The sequence below is a fragment of the Physella acuta genome, unplaced genomic scaffold, assembly GCF_028476545.2.
Source record: "Physella acuta isolate Inbredline_101_S28 unplaced genomic scaffold, ASM2847654v3 ptg000456l, whole genome shotgun sequence".
Lineage (NCBI taxonomy): Eukaryota > Metazoa > Mollusca > Gastropoda > Physidae > Physella > Physella acuta.
Genome location: NW_026731975.1, coordinates 618,928 through 634,478, shown reverse-complemented (window position 1 = coordinate 634,478; position 15,551 = coordinate 618,928). Strand labels below are relative to the sequence as shown.

The window sequence follows — 15,551 nt, the reverse complement described above, 5'->3', positions numbered from 1 at the left end:
TCAGCCAGCCAGGTGATGTATCGCTGGGTTTTACATGCTGACTCAGTAACCAAGGAAATCGTTAATCGATAGGACAAATAACCTGCACGAACCGGTGATCGTGTTGTAATGGTTACGTTTTTTTCCATCGCCGTTGTGTGTAAAGTAAGTAGTCACCGTTTTAGTTACGTTAAAACTACAAAGTGTACGACCGTTTCTCGGTACCTGATCTATATCTGGCTTAGTTAATCTAGCATCGTTGTGTTTTCAGTACTATCGGACGTGTGCTTGTAGGACTCATGCTTTGCCAGTACCAGAAGTACCCAGGTTCGTTGTGTTTGAGTAGTTTACGGTAAAGATTATGGTGACATAAAACTATGACATTAGCATGTAGGCTATGTCCCAGTACTCAATAGTACCCTGGTTCGTTGTATTTGAGTAGTTTACGGTAAAGATAATGGTGACATAAAACTATGACATTAGTATGTAGGCTATGTACCAGTACTCAGAAGTACCCAAGTTCGTTGTGTTTGAGTAGTTTACGGTAAAGATAATGGTGACATAAAACTATGACATTAGTATGTAGGCTGTGTCCCAGTACTAGATCTCCTCTCTGGTATCCGGTCTTTGACCGGCTTTGTTGACAATACGTGACCACAACAATGTGACACGGAACATGAGCACCGCGGGGTAGGTGTTTGGGGATTAGACGCTCCGGTTATTCAATTATCTACCTGTAGTAGGTCTTATTCTCCACATTCAAATACGCTTGTTCCCTTACAGTGGCCTATTTTGTTGCTAGAAATGTATCACCATTTTTTTTTAAAGTGGAGTTTGCAAAAAGAAAAAAAAGATACGATACTTTGGAGTTTATCTTTCGTAGTATAAATATTATAACATTGTTATTTCAATATATATATATATATATATATATATATATATATATATATATATATATATATATATATATATATAATCGCACTTTCGTACTTAACCTTGGCCATCTATAGAGTACGAAACAGGAAAAAGTGCTGAATAAGCTTATTCTACCCAGAACGTTTACTTACCTAACTTAATCCAATCTTCACCTATAACGAATCCCTTTAGCTAACTATATCCCTATCCATAACACTATACATTACCGTATCCGTATTTTATGTTAAGAGTCAATAATGCGAGGGTAATATACAGAAGGGAAAACGGGGGGGGGGATATATATGTATATATATATATATATATATATATATATATATATATATATATATAATGTGTGTGTGTGTATGTATATATGTGTGTGTGTTGTGGTTATATTCAATGGAGGTGTACTACGTAGTATAGTTAATATAAGTTAAAACACTTAATATTTTCTCATTACTGTACACATAAAAGTACTATGTGCACGTAAAAAGCCAGCACGATCCGTTGGTCTCCCCGTTTTCACGCATTTCTTCAAGTCTTTCAAGCTGCGATAACACAACGCTCTTCGTGGCTGCAAGAGATTTCAAAGTGTTCACCATTGTGACAGACTTCCTTTTGACTCGTGCTTTATTAGGCGTTAGCAATTTAACTTGCTTTGATACAAACGCGTAGCTGTTTGGTTTAAGTTGGTTGAAATAGAAGGTGTTAAATTTAGGGCATTAATGTGACATACATGAGTAGATCAAAGAATTCCTTATTTTTTTACCCCCCTTCAAACCACGTTGTAGTTTGTCACTGTAAGATCTGGACTGGAAAGATATCGGGTTGTTTTCTTCTTTTTTTTTGTGTTGTTTTTCTTTCTGTTTTTTTTTTTTTTTAGAGCCCGATGACTAATCTTAAATATATGATTACAATTCAGCATTAAAATTCACAGTGATCGTAAAGACTGTATAACTTCGCTTCCAGCTTAGACACACTCATATAGAAAACAACAAAACTTTTAGTATTATCGATGTTAATGATATTAAGGTTCCGTTGAATTTAAAAAAAAAAAAAAACAATAAAAAAAAACTTTAGTTGGCTGCTACTTGAATTGTAGTATGATACATAGCGAAAAATTAGGTTTTTCTTTTTAGCGGAAATGTAATTATTTTAGTAAAAATGTATCTATTCGCATAAATTATTTATTCAAGTTTTAAGGTTACTCATTTTAAATCAATCACTTGATTTAACGTGAATGGCCGAGAGTATTCGAAGGGTCATCACGTAACAGCTCAACGCAACATTACGTAAATAAATGTTGACTTTTTAGGCTAGTCTTAATGACAAGCACACACCAATGTATATATTTACATATCCGTTTTACTCTTTAGTTACTTAGTTTGTGGTTGTGACGCCTTATTTGAAGAATAGTAGGCTCTTTGTGACACTACGACAAATATGAGGTCTTAAAATTGCTAAGAATATTTATCAATTTCCCTGTATATCATCGTGTTACTTAACGCTTCTTCATATAGCGTCACTGAAATCACTTTTTTTTACAAGAATATATTTCACTTCTCTGTTATTGTGTTACTTGATGATCTCTTCAGATAGCTTCCCTACTACTAAACTATGGACTTAAATTATTTTTTCCAAACGTGACACGATTGTTGTCTGTACAATTGCACGCGCAATTAAACGCCCCCACGCAGTCGAGCACCGTTGTTTTGTTTTGTTTTTACATACATATTTTTAAAAACTTCTTTCCTTACAAACGCTTTAATTTGTCAGGCCTGAATGAAACGATCGTAAAACATTTTTTTTTTTTAAATTAAGTCTAAAACAAAGATTGGCTATGCTGATAGATGTACAGATAGTGAATGTTAAATCGTGCTGTCTGAGATAGCATCTTTAAGTGCTGTCTGCCCTGTGTTGATCTCTACAGTGATACGTTATCTGGCCAAGAAAGCTATGCGCCTGTAATTGTAAACGGCAAAGCACAAGTATCAGGGCTTCAGTGGGAGGATGGCTTGTTTGTTGCAGTTTTATTGTTGCTCATTAATAGCTAGTTAAAGAATAATGGTGGTCGATTTGAATGATGTAAAGGTTCGTTCGGTGTTTGAAATGGTGGGTAGGTTTGGGTTGTGACAGGCAGTGGTTGTAGCAATGTTGAGGACGGGTTGGTTGGGTAGTGACAGGCGGTGGTTGTAGCAATGTTGAGGACGGGTTGGGTTGTGACAGGCGGTGGTTGTAGCAATGTTGAGAGACGGGTTGGTTGGGTAGTGACAGGCGGTGGTTGTAACAATGTTGAAGAAGGGTTGGGTAGTGACAGGCAGTGGTTGTAGCAATGTTGAGAGACGGGTTGGTTGGGTAGTGACAGGCGGTGGTTGTAGCAATGTTGAGAGACGGGTTGGTTGGGTAGTGACAGGCGGTGGTTGTAGCAATGTTGAGGACGGGTTGGGTTGTGACAGGCAGTGGTTGTAGCAATGTTGAGAGACGGGTTGGTTGGGTAGTGACAGGCAGTGGTTGTAGCAATGTTGAAGACGGGTTGGGTAGTGACAGGCGGTGGTTGTAGCAATGTTGAAGACGGGCTGGATAGTGTCAGGCAGTGGTTGTAGCAATGTTGAGGACGGGTTGGGTAGTGACAGGCAGTGGTTGTAGCAATGTTGAGGACGGGTTGGGTAGTGACAGGCAGTGGTTGTAGCAATGTTGAGGACGGGTTGGGTAGTGACAGGCAGTGGTTGTAGCAATGTTGAAGACGGGTTGGGTAGTGACAGGCAGTGGTTGTAGAAATGTTGAGGACGGGTTGGGTAGTGTCAGGCAGTGGTTGTAATAATGTTGAAGACGGGTTGGGTTGGGTTGTGACAGGCGGTGGTTGTAGCAATGTTGAGGACGGGTTGGGTAGTGACAGGCAGTGGTTGTAGCAATGTTGAGGACGGGTTGGGTAGTGTCAGGCGGTGGTTGTAACAATGTTGAAGACGGGTTGGGTTGGGTTGTGACAGGCGGTGGTTGTAGCAATGTTGAGGACGGGTTGGGTAGTGACAGGCAGTGGTTGTAGCAATGTTGAGGACGGGTTGGGTTGGGTTGTGACAGGCGGTGGTTGTAACAATGTTGAGGACTGGTTGGGTAGTGACAGGCGGTGGTTGTAACAATGTTGAGGACGGGTTGGGTTGGGTTGTGACAGGCGGTGGTTGTAGCAATGTTGAGGACTGGTTGGGTAGTGACAGGCGGTGGTTGTAACAATGTTGAGGACGGGTTGGGTTGGGTTGTGACAGGCGGTGGTTGTAACAATGTTGAGGACGGGTTGGGTAGTGACAGGCGGTGGTTGTAGCAATGTTGAGGACGGGTTGGGTAGTGACAGGCGGTGGTTGTAGCAATGTTGAGGACGGGTTGGGTAGTGACAGGCAGTGGTTGTAGCAATGTTGAGGACGGGTTGGGTAGTGACATGCAGTGGTTGTAGCAATGTTGAGGACGGGTTGGGTAGTGACAGGCAGTGGTTGTAGCAATGTTGAAGACGGGTTGGGTAGTGACAGGCGGTGGTTGTAGCTGTGTTTAGGTTGGGTTGGGTTGTGACAGGCGGTGGTTGTAGCAATTTGACAGGACTGGTTGAGCAGGGTTTTGTAGTGACAGGTAGTGGTTGTAACAATGTTGACGACGGCTTGGGTTGTGACAGGCGGTGGTTGTAGTTGTAGCTGAGTTGGGTAGGGTTGTGTAGTGACAGGCGGTGGTTGTAACAATATTGAGGACGAGTTGGGTAGATCGATAGTCTGTCTGCATGGTCGCTCGTTGGCTAGACGAGTCGGTGCCAGTGAGGGCTGTAGTTTTAAAACTTGTATCCTGTTCCTTTTTTTTTTAAATGCACATTCTCCTGATTGCGAAGACTAGATTTCCCATGGACAAAAGCTCCACAGTTCACGCACCGTGGGTCACGAGTTCAAAATGCCCATTAGACTGAGCATAACTCTTGCATAATGGAAACAATGAATCAGCAAGACACATTTTTTTTCCTCTCTCCCACGCCGCCCCCGCCTTATGACTATAGTAGGAATTGTTTTGTCTAACTTGCACTGCTTTGTCTGTCGGCGTTTGCCTCCCAACCAAACACTGCCTGTCCACACCATGCCGACACAAGCGTGGCTTACTGATATACATTTTGTACAATGCAGATAATGCAACTTAGCGCGTTGGCTTACATGCACTGGCCTTACCTGGACAGTTTTAACATCAGTCTTGTTTTGTTATTTACCCTTTTTTAAATTTCATAATGGAGTATTCGCATTATAATACATGTAAAATAGTGGAATTGCGTAAATTAAATAATGCAATATTACACTAACTAACATAACGTTGCATGAGAGCACCACATAGCACACACGCTAAGAGCAATCGCAATGGCTTCAGTCAGTAAAAAAATATGGCCACCACTACTCTAACTGTATCATGTACATTTTTGCTTACGATTTTTAAAAATTATTGTTCCTTCTTGACCGCCTTTTGTTATTGCATGATACTTCCTTCTCCCCTTCTCTCTCTCTCTCCCCCCCCCCTTCTAGAGTTTGTTTCACAGGTTATCTTTCTCCGTCACCCAGTCCTTCCACTTCTCACATCTCTTTGCAAATAACGTATTACGTTTCCAAGAGGCGGCCCACTTGTTTGTTGACAGATCTCCAGTGTTATGTCCCCTGTCGACTGTACTGGTTGTGTCCCCTGCCGGCTGCTCGTTGTGTTATCGTGTTCTGTCACATCCCCTGCCTCTTTCACATTAGCACCCTATCTAAAGCTATCCACTTCTCCTGTACGTTTGATGAGGCCCATTCTTCTTAAACCTTTCATGGCTAACCGGCAACGGCTAAAAGCTGAAACTAAGATTTATAAGTTACAATCTTCATTCTTGTTTTTTTTTTATATTCTTTTCGTTTTTTTTTTTTAGTATTTTGTTCTTTTAGTTTTTTTTTTTTTTTAGAATTTTTTTTTAGTTTTTTTTTTCCCCGAGCCGATGAAATTGAACAATCTGTGTGCTGGCAAGTGAAAGGGTGTAATTTCGTCTACTAAAAAAAAATTGCTAGGCTTAAAATATAAGCACAGGAAGTAATTACCTTTAAATGGCTTTTTGATGTTTTCGTTCGTTTGGTTAGCAAGTTGCAAGCATAAAATAAAACAAAACAACACGTTTTTTTTAAAAAAACATTTAAAGTATCATTGCTGGGTTGGTGGGGGTTTATCACGTGACTGATTGGGTGAACGTTATTTCGTGTGCACAGAGGTACGGGCTGCACCTGGATGGGGGGGGGGGGGGAGACTAGCATAATTTACAGCTGTTTCCTTCTCCCCCGCGCGGGTCAAACACCTGTATGCTGTATGTCTTCGGGTTAAGGGCAGTCGTCGCCGGGCATATCTTGAATGACTTTTAGCTAAATTAAAACTGACAACAGGTTTTACGCGAATGCTTAACTTTGACCCCCTTTCCCGTCGAAGTTGCCCGCCCCCCTTTTTTTTTGCGAACACTAGCAGAAAGTGGGGGGGGGGGGATGGAGGGGGAAGTTTTGTACTTTAACCTGTAACCTGGTCATTGTAACGTGTATGCCACACTTGCTACGTGACACCTGTTATCAGATATAAGCCAGAGTAATAATCTTTACACTTAATGGGTCAGTTAAAGAGCCTCTAATCCTAGCTGGGTCAGTTAAAAAGCCCAACTCTAATCCTACCTGGACCAGTTAAAGAGCCCAACTAACGGCTTTATAAAAATCTTTCACATTGCTTATTGCTACAATATAGTTGCATCATATGTAATTTACTGGTTTTTACTAAGACTTAGCTCATAGCCTAGTTATATTACTATGTTCCTCGTATTGTTTAATCAGCTTTCAAGGTGTATCTTTAATGTGCAAAAGATTTTTTGGGGTTTGTATGCAACTACTCGTTATTAAACTGATTTTAAACTTTCCATTCTATACCAGTTATGTCAATTTATGGATGAATAAACTATTATTAATGTAGTCTGCTTTTTACATTTATAATAATTTTTTAGCTTTGTACACTTGCTACTTTGTACATAATTGGTCTTGATTTTTTTTAGAATGTAGTAATGCAAACTGCGCCATGTTATTAGATGTTAAATTATAAATATTGTGAACATTTTTCCTTGCTTGAAGCTAAGAAATGAATAGCGATCTTCTTTCCTCCCTCCCTACCCCTCACTAGTACTAGTCTTGATCTAATTAGATCTACTAAGCAACTTTTTCTTTTTTTTTTTTACTGCCGATGTTTTTTTTCCAGTAAAATTTTCCCGTGGTCAGGGGAGGTTGTCGGTAACGAAAGGTGTTCAGCAGGCATGTTAAGGGGAGGGGGAGGTAACCACGTGGAAATGTTTCCGCTCCCTCATTGTGAGGCAGTCCGGTCTGTGTGGGCGGGGGAAGGGGGGGGGGATCTTTACATCCCGTCATTTGGCACTCGTTGGCCAGGTGATGTTCCAGTTATTATGGCACTCGCTTTTTGCGCTCGTCTAGGCTGTGGGCATCGTTTCTCACACCTTCGCTTTGGACATTTATACTCTTCTCTATTTCTGGGCCATTTGTCGTTGGAATATAAAAACTTGATGAATGATTGATACGTGTTCAGTGCATTTGGCAGCAATCTTGCATTGCAAAAGTTAGTTGTTTTTTTTAGTATGGTTCAGATCATTCTAAATTTTCTATGATATGTTATTAATTAATTTTTTAAGTATAAATTATGCATTGCATATTAATTGTTAGTTGATACTTTGTATCTAAGGATTGTGTATTGTCAACTTTGATATAACTAAAGGGGTACTTGTTAATCATTTTGGAAATGCAGTGTTGTAATTCACTACAGATTTTTGTCATGGGGCATCTTTTAAAATGAATTAATCAGACCTGAAATTTGTTAGCCAATTAATATTTCTTGTTTTTAGATTCCCACCACCGCATTTACCATCTCAAATTAGTTTTTTTATCTTCATCACAAAAAGATGTTAATACTATAAAATATAGATGTATTGTCTGGTCTGTTATTTTATTTTATTTTAAAGGCATGATTCAATTAACAGTAGTTAACATGTTTCTAGGGATATCAATCCCTCTACCACATTCATTCCACTTGAACTCAAGAGCTTTTTGTTTGGATAGGGATCTGCACATCATTTTATTTTAAAAACAGGATTTAAACTCAAGTGTTCATTTAGAAATTTTATTTAGAACAGTTGTGTTGAGAATAATGGTTAGAGATTGCTTAATATATTTTTAAAACTTAGACTGTTCATTGAAGTTTTTGACAATGTAGATGTTCTTTTTATGTGTTGTGTGTCAGTGTGAATTAAATCTGTATTAAAGTTGTATCCTTTTGAATTTGCTTTATACTCAATGGCAAAGCCTGTGACATATTTTATATAATGGCTAACATTTATTTCTAGAATGGCTAACAATGGCAAGACTCCACTCCAACGATAGTTTGAAGGAAAAACTTCAGGAAGATTTCTTGTCTTGTAAGATATGTCTTGAACCGTTACGGCGCCCAAAGGCCCTGCCTTGCTTGCATTCATTCTGTGAGCTATGTCTCAAGGTAAGGATAAATGTTCTTATGATTTAAATAATAAGTTAAAAATTTCCTACTTTAATCAATTATTTTTAAAGTACTAAATACATAAATATACTTAATTTGTGAGTAAGAAAACTGCATAAAATATCAGTGTGTAATATGGTTCATTATAGGATTATGTCAGACGCAACCCCGGCAATCAGCCAGGCTACTTTCCTTGCCCTATGTGTCGCAAGAGCACACAAGTGCCGCGTATAGGGGTTGAAGGCTTCCCTGACAACTTCATTCTGCTAAGCTTGGCAGACACCATACAAGAGGAAAGTTGGGATCCTCCTGGTGTCAGCAACTATAAGAACCAGACGTCGCCGCCTAGAAACCTGTACCCGCCTTCGCCTAGAGAACAGAGGCACAGGGCTCATGAGTAAGTTACTGGCAATACTTAAATCAGTTCCTACGCATTAGCTATTATAGCCAAGCAGACTTTTTTCATTTCACCACTTTAATTTGTTTTATTTTCGATTATAAACTTATTTTATTCAACTGTAATTCCAAATGCTTACACATTACACTCAATTTCCAGTTGGTATTTCGGAAAAGTGAGCCGAAATGCTTCAGAAGAGTGGCTTCTAGCTCCTGATTATCCTAAGGGAACATTTTTGATTCGTTTAGGAGAGATGTCTCCGGGTACGAACCAAGACTTTTTTTTATTATGCTTGTGCTAAAAGTACATAACTTGGACTTACTATTGTTATATTAGTTAGCTATTTTCTAAAAGGTTGCAACTGTTCATATCTATTCAATTACTCATGGTAGATCTTGTTTTTTAGATACTTATACCCTTAGTGTACGAGACTGTGATGAGCTTCGTGGGTATTTAGTCAAGCACTATAAGATAATCACCAAGAAAACCAATGATGGTAAAGAATGCTACTTCATCACAAAGCAAAGAGTATTTCAGTCACTGCAAGATCTGGTCAAACACTATCAAGGTTTGTTTTCTCTTAAGTTACTTGATTAATTTCAACCATGAACGTAAGAAAAATATTACCAAAAAACATTGTTTTAAGCTTGCGTAAACGGTTTTTTTTTTTTTTTTTATATAAACAATTATTATTCAGTAAATTGCAGAAGGGTATTTTTCACGTTAAATCTATTTGGTTGCAGATTCAGCTGATGGATTGTGTTGTAAACTTGTGTCAACATGTGTCAAACCCCGATCCTTAATATGGGCTATGGAACGTGGTAAAGATGATGAGTTTGTAACAGACAGAAATACTTTGCATCTAATTAAAAAGTTGGGCAGTGGCCAGTTTGCTGAAGTTTGGCTTGGTATGTTTCTCAGAGTTATCTTGTCATAATTATTTCAATAAGCCTTTGGATCATAGATCATTAATTTTAATTAAATTGATGATTGATATTCACTTTTTATTTTTCTTTAAATTTTAGATTAATTTGCTATAAATATTTTAAAATTCTGAAAATTACCTTTTTTTTTTAAAGTTGGGTAATTCCATATTGCCTTTTTAGATTTACAGATTAACATACATAATATCTCGAAGTTTCAACATGATGAAAATAAATGTTATAAGTGCTAGTTTAAAATTACTAAATGTATTTATCTTGAAACTTCCACAATTATTTTCAGCAAAATGGCAAGGCTCAACAGATGTAGCTGTCAAAATACAAAACATTAACTGTGTGACAACTGCAGCATTTCTTGACGAGGCACAAATTTTAAAAACTCTCCAGCACCCAAATATTTTAGAGCTGCGTGGTGTATGCAGTCAAATAGAGCCAGTCTATCTTCTAATGGAATACATGCCCCGAGGGCAGTTGTCTAAATACCTCAGGGAAATGGGAACAAGTCTTGCCCTCTCACAGTTAATACACTTTGGTGCTCAGGTAAGCTTATGAATTTTGATGATGTTTTTTGTTAATACTACAATCAGTCTAGTATTTTACTCAAAAGATAACTTGTTATTCTAACTTCTTTACTGACAAATCGTTTCATAATAAAAACCCAAGCACCTTAAAAGTTGGGTTTTTTTTTACATTTAAGAATAGACTGACTTTCTTTGTTTATAACATAGACTGACTTTCCTTTTTCACAACTTAGATGAGACTGACGTTTGTACTCACAGCAACAATGATTCCTATCACAAAAAACATCACTGCCTTTCACACCACATCATAGTCTAGCAGCGGTTCTTTTTCTTATTTATTGACACCAATTCTTTCAAAACTAAAAAAAATATTCTTATACTTTAACACTGATGATCTGTAATATAATAGTCTTTTCTTTTATGTCGACCATATTTGCTTCTATTAAATATGTTTTTAAATTAACATTTGTTACTCTTTATTGTTACTTAAAAGGTTAGACTGTCGCCTCACCTTGCACATATGCTGCCTATTTTAATAGGTTTAACATATAATATGTATAATTACACATATTATTTCCCTATAACAACAGATAGCAGATGCAATGGCTTACATGGAGAAAGAAAAGTTTGTACATAGGAATCTTGGTGCCCGTAATATACTTGTTGGAGAGAATAACAGAATAAAAGTAGCAGGCTTTGGTATGACTAAAGCAGTGGATGACCCAGACTTCAATTTCAGAAGAGGTGCTTAGATTACTTTTAATTTTTATAATTACTCATTGAATTTAATTTATAATGCAAAGTAGGCCTATCTAGTTTTAAAAGTGCATGCAATTAACCTTTTTACTAGTGCCAAATTTTTAGCCTGCTTTTTTGCATATTGTTTTATTAATTACTAAATAAGCTGGTACTCTACATTGCTCTAGTAAGAGATCAGTAACCCATTTATGGGCTGTGCGGCAAAAACACACAAAGCAACCAACAAAAAAAAAATTAAATTATGCCTTTGATTATTAATGATGATTCTTACATTTAATAAGATAAATCATTTAAAACACTTAATTTCTAATATATTAATGTTATAAGTGCTAGTTTAAAAATAAATCAGAAACATTAGTGTTTTTTAACACTGGGTGTTTTTTTTTTTTAATCTAAAGCAGGATAATGTACTAGAATTATTTCAAACTCATTTAATACCAATATTGAAACTTATTTTTATTAAAAATGTATCATCTAGCTCTATCATATATTTAAAATAATTTAAGGAAAATTTTATTCTGAACTACATTAGTGTTGAATTTTGAAATTTTATTTAATATTTAACAAACTTTCTTGTAAGCGTTTATCTACAATTCATTACTTGAATTTTTTAATAACTTTAAGTATTCCCACTTTTTTATACAGATATTAGAAGACACAAATGTATTTCATTTTAATATAAAAACCTTTTTCACTATTGAAGGTCTGAAAATGGCAATAAAATGGATGGCACCTGAAGTCTTGTTATACAACAAGTACAGCACTAAGGCAGATGTTTGGTCTTTTGGCATAGTCCTAATGGAAATATTTACACAAGGAAAAGAACCATATGAAGGTAAGAAATTATTATTTTTATTATGTTGCCTGAATAATGCTATATGTTCTTTCTATTTGTCTGGTGTACTGTACAGACACTTCCAGTGTTCAATATTTCATCTATGCTCAGTTGTTTTACTGAGTTAGTTTAAAATCATTACATATATATATATAGGTCACAATATCTTAGAGCTGCCATTATCATTTTAATTTTTTTTTCATTTACTTCTTGCAGTTTTTGTGTAGCTTTTGTATTTTTTTGCAATTCTTTTTTAACAACCAAAAAATGGCTTTTTTTTTTTTTTTTGTAAAATAATGTGCCCAAAGTTGTATTTTTTCTAATCTTAGAATAAATCAGTGATTTCGGTAGAAAAACAACTTATTTTCCCAACTGATGCGTAATTTTTTCCATGGAAAAGTTGTTCATTATTTTTGCTTGCATTATTTTTTCAGTAAATAAGTTGCTACTTAAAAATAATATTATTGCAAATTGCACCCAATTACATTTATTTTATTTATGTAATGGGCATATTTTAAAAAGAGGGGAAAAAAACAAGTCCTAAAGAGGAGTGGGTGTTAAAAGACTCAGAGGGAAAACTAATGAAAACTTTGAAATAATTATGGGTAGAAACAATTTAATATTCTTTAATAATTTTTCTTGTATGTATCAAAACATTTAATATTCTTATACACTTTTCAGATAAGGCCAGCAAAGAAGCTTTTGAAAGTGTCCAGGATGGTTATCGCATGTCCAAGCCAGATAACTGCCCACAGGAAGTCTATGATATAATGCTGGCGTGTTGGCAGAGTAATGCTCACTCTCGTCCCTCTTTCGACTTTCTCAACACATTTCTACATGACTTTGAGAGCTGACAGCATTAGAAGTGCTCTGTTTCAAATTTTCATCAACTGGCTTATTTCAAAGCCTAAGCTCTAAGTGTAACCCCAATGCTATGATAAATGCATTGATGGTTTTAATTCCTGATGCACTGTTTGGGAATACTTGCAAAGCAACCAAGGCCTATGGAACGGTTCTAACTGCTGGGGACCTGTAATTGAAAACAAAACACCACCAGGATTGAAATTACTACACAGGACACACCATGATAAGGATAAATTTACCATGCTGTGGTGAAATTAATTTTGCAAATATGACATTCAGGGTACAACACAATGTCATTTATCTCTCAACAAGGAGTAATACAAATACATCATCACCCTTACCATCATCACACAAGTATCTTGTGGTTTTGGTAAAACTTATTCACAAAGTTCAAATTATTTTATTCAAATAACTGAATCAAACCTGAAGAAGGTGATTAATGTAACAAGTAGCATAATGGTTTAAATGAAAAGATTCTTCTTATTTACAAACACATGGAGAACTGAGTAAATATTTCTTTGAAAAAGGTGCGGACTGGAGCTAGTTAAAGATGAATTAAGAATGGCCCAGCCTTCTATTGGCAGTGTAGAAAGTTCAAGATGAGTTAAGAATGGTGCCAGTCTGCTATGGACCATGTAGAAAGATAATCAAGCTAGATAGATATGTTGTCCACAGCCCAGCTAACTGGTTTGTTCACTGTTGTTGTTGCATGTTGGTCTGTTCAAGCACTCATTGAAGGACCTGAAGCAAATTTAGTTAACCTTCTAGTATTATACATACTTCTTTTTTTTTTTTTTACTGTTGCCAATCATTAAGTTCATTGAAAAAATTTAGAACCATGACATTGTAGATATGGTGAATTGCATGTATGGTGATATTATTTAACACAGTTTCAGCACACCTAAATTAGATTTTTATATTAAATGTTTTGTTGAGCTGAAAATATTTTTTTTATTCTTTAATATGGTTCATTTCATCAACATTGAGGCAACATACTACTGACATTTTTATGACATGTATTTTAGTTACCAATATACATGATTATACACTTATTGTTTACTCCTAATTAAATTTGCATAAAATACTGTTGAAGTGTTTGCATAAATCTTGCAATTTGAATATTAGAGCATATTAACGCCTGGCAGCTTGATGCTGTATCATTCTAAACACTTGGTCTTTGATTTTGGGCAGCAAATATAATAGACTTTCATCTTTTAAATAGACTTTCTTCAAAATCAATTTTATTTAACTGTTTTGTTAAAATGTGCTCATGCAATTTCGATATGCAAAGCTGCCCAAAATGTGTGGGGTTTACTGTTTACTTAACAACTCCCTTTTTATGCTCAAAACATGAAATCTATGCATAAATCTTGAAGCAAAAGCAATGTTATCTATTTAAAATGCATTTTGTTTAGGAAAACTTGAATTAGCTATTTTTGCCTGTACATGAGCTCCAAAATAATTTCAATAAAAGAATATGTTGATTGTTGTTAAAAAAAATTGTTTACTAGACTTCAGTTTTATATTACACAACAGTAAATATTTCAAACTTTTTAGCTTTACTATTAAGTAAGAAAAAATACAACATAAATATGAAACAAATCCTGGCTACAAATTTTTGTATTTTGGTTACATATGATATATCAAATACCACTAATAGCAATAAGATAATTGTGCTATTTAGTTTTAATAAAAAAACAAAATTTTCCAGTGGTGTGAAAATAATGGTACAAAAACCTATAACACCCTGAATTGAATATTAAGTACAACATAGCATATGAATTAAACAGTTTTAAAACAAAACACATCCTCTCGTTCAATGTTTAAATCCATGACTTGATTAATGGGTGACAACAAAGAGTAGACTGATAATTTTTTTTCTCTCACTGCTGCATGCCTGGAGATGTTACATTGTGACTATTAACAGTTGTTAAATATTGTATCTTTGTTGTCTAGTAAGCCTGGCTGTTCCATGTTGTCATGTGACCTTTTGAAACATTACCCTATGATCTGAGCGCAAGGCTGGAGGTATTCGTTTTACCGTCGTTTGTTCTCTTACACTTAGTCCTGAGGATCTTAGAGTACATGCACAAGCTGCTCAACGTAATAACACAGCCTGGTGAAAGAAATCTTTGTACAAAAGTCATCTTGTTCCTTTAGTCAGAAATTCTAAAGGAACAAAAAAAAAATTAAAAATGTTTGTAAAAATATGTACTTAAATTTATATAAATAAAGCAATATATTCTAGTGATATATATATATACATACATATATGCATATATATACATACCTATATTTGCATATATATATATACTAATAAGTATGTTTTTCTCCAATTCTGACATAGCTGAAGAAATGATAGATTTGCTTGCTGTTTACAATCCTATGCTAATTTCTTGTTTATTGGACAGTGCATGTTCATTTATTATTAATGTTAATTTTTTTTTTTTTTACCAATCTTGTTTATGTACAGCTTATTTATAGGGCAAACATTATATAATGAATTGTCACAATGTATTAACTGGTGAATTCTTTTTTTTTTTTTAATTTAAATTTTCAGCTGTTGGCATACTACACAATATAATCTATTTACTTTGTATATAGATCTTTGGTCTGGGAACAGACCGCTTTAGAAGACACTTGTTCACTTACTCATTTACATCTAAACTCATTATTGTACAAACAAATTTTATTTTTGTAATACAACCAACTGCGGCCAGCCTTAATCTTTCCACTTATGTATTGTTTAGATCTGCTAAAAAATGTAATAACCA

At 35.6% G+C, this 15,551-nt stretch overlaps 1 protein-coding gene across 2 annotated transcripts in view; it reads left to right on the top strand.

Annotated features, from left to right (window-relative positions):
- The window catches only part of LOC131943439 (tyrosine-protein kinase SRK2), a 31,175-nt gene extending 16,861 nt beyond the window's left edge, over positions 1-14,314 (top strand). For both annotated transcript variants that reach the window (XM_059303569.1, XM_059303568.1), the window contains 9 exons: positions 8,312-8,460; positions 8,610-8,857; positions 9,017-9,120; positions 9,264-9,425; positions 9,601-9,765; positions 10,082-10,338; positions 10,910-11,063; positions 11,782-11,913; positions 12,595-14,314. In XM_059303569.1, the coding sequence (XP_059159552.1) occupies positions 8,323-8,460; positions 8,610-8,857; positions 9,017-9,120; positions 9,264-9,425; positions 9,601-9,765; positions 10,082-10,338; positions 10,910-11,063; positions 11,782-11,913; positions 12,595-12,767 (1,533 nt within the window). In that variant the 5' untranslated portion in view covers positions 8,312-8,322 and the 3' untranslated portion in view covers positions 12,768-14,314. The remainder of the gene's footprint in view (positions 1-8,311; positions 8,461-8,609; positions 8,858-9,016; positions 9,121-9,263; positions 9,426-9,600; positions 9,766-10,081; positions 10,339-10,909; positions 11,064-11,781; positions 11,914-12,594) is intronic.
- Positions 14,315-15,551: the final 1,237 nt, after the last annotated feature.